At 45.1% G+C, this 5,217-nt stretch overlaps 1 protein-coding gene across 1 annotated transcript; it reads right to left on the bottom strand.

Moving 5' to 3' along the window:
* Positions 1-450: 450 nt before the first annotated feature.
* scrt2 (scratch family zinc finger 2) lies at positions 451-4,892 on the bottom strand (the record flags this gene model as incomplete). Its single annotated transcript, XM_079225579.1, has 2 exons — positions 451-1,250; positions 4,721-4,892. 2 exons carry the CDS (start codon positions 4,890-4,892, stop codon positions 451-453), a joined length of 972 nt encoding a protein of 323 aa, XP_079081705.1.
* Between the last annotated feature and the right edge of the window lie 325 nt (positions 4,893-5,217).

Here is a 5,217-nt window from a genome sequence, read left to right as displayed (position 1 = left end):
AAATTCACATGCCAGGCCTCATATATAATTGTGTGTATGTGTGTGCACACGTGTGTACATGTGTCTGTGTGTGTGTGTGTGTGTGTGCGTGCGCGTGTGTGCGTGCGTGCAAGTGTCTATTTGCATACATGTCTGTGTGTATGTGTGTTTCCATGAACCCACGTCCGTGCGAGCACATGTTGCTTAATTGTGTACAACTATCATCTACTGTCTCTATTTGGGGGAAGGTTGTTTGATTGTATGTTTCTGTGGACGATTAGCTACTGTGCAGGGAAAAAAATCCAGCATCTTTTGAAATTGTCTTTGCCATAATCAGTTTCTTCACGTAATCTCAGTGAAAATATTGCTTTCTAAAAAAAGGGAAGAAAAAAGGCATGGAGGGCAGAGTGAACAGGGTTATTGGTTGTGAACCTACAACAGGGGTTCAAAATTTAGCTTCTTTCCTCGTGGTTAGTTTTCTGATCCAGACTCGTCTTCGTCCGCAGAGCCCTTGAAGCAAGCTGACTCATAGTGCTTGTTCAGGTAGGACTTGAGAGCGAAGGTCTTATTGCAGCGCTTGCATCTGTAGTGCTTGAAGGCAGAGTGTGTTTGCATGTGGGCGCGGAGGTTTGAACGGTCAGCAAAGGCTTTGCCACAGTGTGCGCAGGCAAAGGGCTTTTCCCCCGTGTGTGAGCGCATGTGACCTTGAAGGAGCCACGGCCGGCTGAAGGCCTTGCTGCACACGTTGCACTTGTGCTTGAGGTCGTGGGTGAGGATGTGCATGGCCAGCGCTGGCATGGACACGTACACTTTATTACAGGTGGGACACTTGCGGGCCATCTTGCTGTCCAGGCTGCGGTGCGTCTGCTTGTGTCTGCTGAGGTTGGAGGAGGTGGCGTACGTCTTGCCGCACTCGTTGCAAGAGTGGCGAGCCGTGCCAGCTCCCTTCTCCTGAGCCCCGCCGTTGGCGCTGCTGCTTCTTGAGCCTCCTTCACGACTCTCGCTGTCTCCCTTCCGCCTCGAGCGCCCATCGGAGATGAAGAAGGCATCCATGGTGTAACCCTCGGCCAGGGCCTCCGATTCACCACTGTAGAAGCCGCTGGCTGTAATGCCAGACTGGGGGCTGTCGGGCTGCTTCAGGTCGGGGTCACAGTACTCCTCTCCGCTGCTCACCTGGGTGTAGAGGGGATCCGACACCGGCGAAGCCAGCTTGTGCTCCATCTTCTTCTCCCCCTGGTATACAGATGGCGTGATGTAATCCTGGATGTAGCCTGAGTAAGAGACACACGCAAACACAGTTGGCCAGGGGTTGTGATGGATAAGGACACAATGACATGCTGGTGATTACACGATTATCATGTTGGATGATTGCCCTTCGTGAAATGGTGAAAGAGTGAGTGGCAGCACAGAGCTAATTGTATTTTTTTTCCAGAACTCACAGGTTGAACACAATAGTGCAGTGATGCAGGAAAATATGACGCACTCAGCTGCGTTTAGGAAGCTTGTAATTTTACAGTGAAGATGAGCACTAGATAATAGCTCATCAAAGAAGTCTCCTGTAGGAAGATGCATGTTAAAGCCCCCCTCGAATAGTCTCATTCATTAGACCTCGCGTTCTGATTTATGGTATGTCAGTCCTCTTTGGCTGTGGCCTGTCTCCATGTTTGCTTAATGAATGCTTTTAACTCCAAACCTTAAAAATATATTTTTCCCAGGTTTTTCCTATTAGTGTTCAAAAGAATAAATACACACCCAAAAAAGAACAGGTTGCATCTCTGATTTGATTGTTTATTGTTTATGTATCCATTAGTTTGTTTTGTGCTGCAAACAAATGCATTTTTTAGTTTTGGACCAGATTAACTAATTACATCCCGCTGCTCACATCCTGTAGGATTTCTTGCTCCTTCTTGAATCATGATGCAGCAAAGCACAAAGCACCATGAGGGATTTAAATTGTACAGAGCATGATTTCAGAGAGATATATTTTGTTGGCATCATTCATGTCTTTCGTTTCCCTCCGAAGCAGCCCAGTGCCAGGAGGAGCTAAAAGGCTTGCTGGCAGCTAAATGCATCCAAACAGAATTCAATACATTCTTATGCTATGACTCTTAAGAGCTGAATTAATACTAAATGCATTTACCTCCAGGGTTGATATTCTATCAGTTGAACATATGAGTGAAAGCATAAAAGGTTGTGAAATTCTCTTCCTGAGAGAAATAGTGCATAACTGCAGAAAAAAGCCATTCCTAAGCACTGTGTGCAGCAAGCAGTGGGAATTAGGTATTGACTGCTTTTTAATGAAATTCAAAGTTTTGAACTGATCAATAGGCGATCATATGTAAAACAGTGCAGCTGTTAGAGAAGATAGAAATAGTGCGAGGAACAGATCAAGTATCTGCGACACACAATAGTTTATTGAGCACAGTGTGCTTAAAGCCTGATAATGTGAGGCACGTTGTTTGTGAAGAGGGGTCACCTGTCTGCAGCCCACTGAAGGGTCTTCAAGAAACAGGCCATTAAGAAATCAGCTGAAGTGCTCTCTTACTACCGTCTCCATTCTTAAGGGTTTCTGTTCACACACCCACTCTGTCAGAGACATGACCATGACACCCAGTGACAGGGAAACACCGGGTCTGTGCAATCATTATTATGCTGCACTGCATGGGTTCACTGTTTTTAAACTACGCAGATGGTGTGAGAGCGCAGCACTTCCTCTCAAAAGATGTATCTCTTCATGTTCTTTGGTATTAAATTCGTACAATTTCAGTTAAATGTACAAAATGCTGCAGCTTCAACAATTATTCCTCGCTATATATCCACCTGTTTCACGCTATTAGACTGTAATCCATGTAGCTGAAGGGCCTCTGCACTATGTACGACAACATGGCCCTGCTTCTTTTTTTTTGCAAAAAAACATGCATCAATGTAAGCAGAGTTGTTTACTATATTTCAATTACCCAAGGTCAGACACGGAGCTCATCATTTAGGACCCGCGCTGTATCAGCCTTTACAGCTCATAGGCTCGTTTCCCTCATGCAAAGTAAGCATGTAATTAATGGACCCTCTCAGCCACCCCTCTTTGTTGTTCGACAGACACTCAAGTCAAATGTCTCCACAATGGGGGGAAAGTAAATCTCCTGGCACGGCAGAAGTGCTGATGTTAGGTGTTTCAGCCACGCTGTGAATTCTTTTATTTCCCTTCTCCTTCTTTTTCTTTTTTTGGGGGACTCGGCACGAAAAGATTCTTTTGTTCAAATTAAATGCCTTTTGTCAACACTAGCTTCGTGCCTTATCATTCTTTGCTTCTTTTTAATATAACCCTTATTTTTCATGGTGTTGAACAATAGATTCAGGAACAATAGAGAGTGACAATAATTGCATACATGTATTATTTAATCATAATGGAAAATTGTGCAGAAGGGAAACCTAAATAGCATTTAGTACAAGTTACTAAATATGCCATGTAAATAAATACAAAATATAAAACGAATTTTAATTACATTTTAATTTCTTAATTCTGTAGTTTTTACCCAGTTAGTTATTTCCAATTTAGCAAACTATCATACTTCACAAACCAGCCCAGACATTTTTAATTCCACTAATCCTGATCCACCCAACATTCACTGAACCTTGTTATTGACACGGTTGAATAACAGGTGGGCATCATCACAGCATTTAGCTGTGGACTGCGAAGCCTCTCTCTCCGGGAACATATCCTAACAAATCACAACAAAGACACACATATGGCCCTTTAAACGTGGCCACAAAATGGAAGCGGCGAGCTTTAAGCTGAGCGTTAAAGTGAAGGTCGCCTCTCAGCTCTGACTGGAGCTGACTGTGTGGCCGGTCCGTGTGTTGACCACAGTGCCGCTATGTGACTTTCTTCATGTTTACTGTACAACCTCTGTCACGTGATCAGCCTCATTGCTGCCCCAAGCACTTTTGTCTCCTTTTTCTCCTTCCCTTTGCTATCCCATCAGCCCAGCTCCCCGCCTCCCTCCTGGCTGTACTGTACAGTGTGTTGATGTCTCTTGTGGCGGCGATAGGCCTGCATGGCTGAAACTCTAACCCCTGCTAGTTTTTAAATGCCCGGAAGGAAGAGAAAGATGTAGTGGAGCGATGGGGGTGGGGAAACTGTGCATGCTCCATTTGGATGAGAAGAGGGGGGCAAGGGAGGATCGGACCGTGATGGGAACTCAAGGACAATAACAGCTAAGGACAAATGTATCATCCGATACTCAACTCTCATATTCATGAATCTTTTAGTTCACATGATGACCAGATATATTCAGCCTAAGTGTGTGCAGCCACTACAGGGTTGGTGCAGTCATACAAATACGTAACTGGAGCGTCTCCCGATTATACACACGTTTTGTTCCCTATTTACATAAGCTAATCCGTGGCTGTGACCTGAATTGTGTCTGTCCTTCACTGGAGTCAAAAAACAAAAGTCTGGGAGCAGGGTGATGGGGGTGGGGTGCCACTGAAGAGGATTATTTAGGATATTGATGCAAAAATCAGCTGGCTGCGTGTAACGTCTCACATTAATTTACACACTACGAGCATGTTATTGGCTGAAGCGAGAGAAAATCTCACACTGACACAAAAACAAAAGAGAATGCCATCTGTGCTAAGTGTGGAAATGTCAGGCAAGCTGAAATGAGCACCGGAGCTGTCTACAGGCTGGAACGCTAGCACATCTTTAACTGGAGCGGGGCAGACTGGAGGCATGTTAACTCACCATTCTCACTGAGACGAACCCCAAGGCTGGTCACCGAGTCTGTGAGGGAGCGTGCAAAAGTGAACGAGTCGTCCAGGTGGTGGTGGTGTTGATGATGATGATGATGATTGGCCACATTGGATGAAGTGAAATCATCAAGCTTGATCTTCTTCACCAAAAATGAACGTGGCATGTTTCAATGGATAAAAACACAGAGCCGAGAAAAACGCATGGGAAAAAAATGAAAGACCCTCTGAGGAAGCACGCGAGCTGATCTGGCTTGACGGTAATCCTTGCGGTTAATGTGGAGACAACGGCCAAAAACATAAGATAAGAAAGAAAATGGAAACCAGTGGAGAACAAGGCTGACGGCAATGCTGTGTGATACTCTCTGGCTCCCCCAGCTTCCCCCGGAAAAATAAAAAAATAAAAAATAAAAGCGATGCTGTTCAGCACTGGATAGCTCCTGTGATGCGGCAGGCTTAAGGGACCAGTGAGGAAGAGAAGAGATGGAGACA

This window comes from Taurulus bubalis, assembly GCF_910589615.1.
Source record: "Taurulus bubalis genome assembly, chromosome: 11".
Lineage (NCBI taxonomy): Eukaryota > Metazoa > Chordata > Actinopteri > Perciformes > Cottidae > Taurulus > Taurulus bubalis.
The sequence above is the reverse complement of the archived record's forward strand: the minus strand, read 5'-3'. Positions and strand labels throughout refer to the sequence as shown.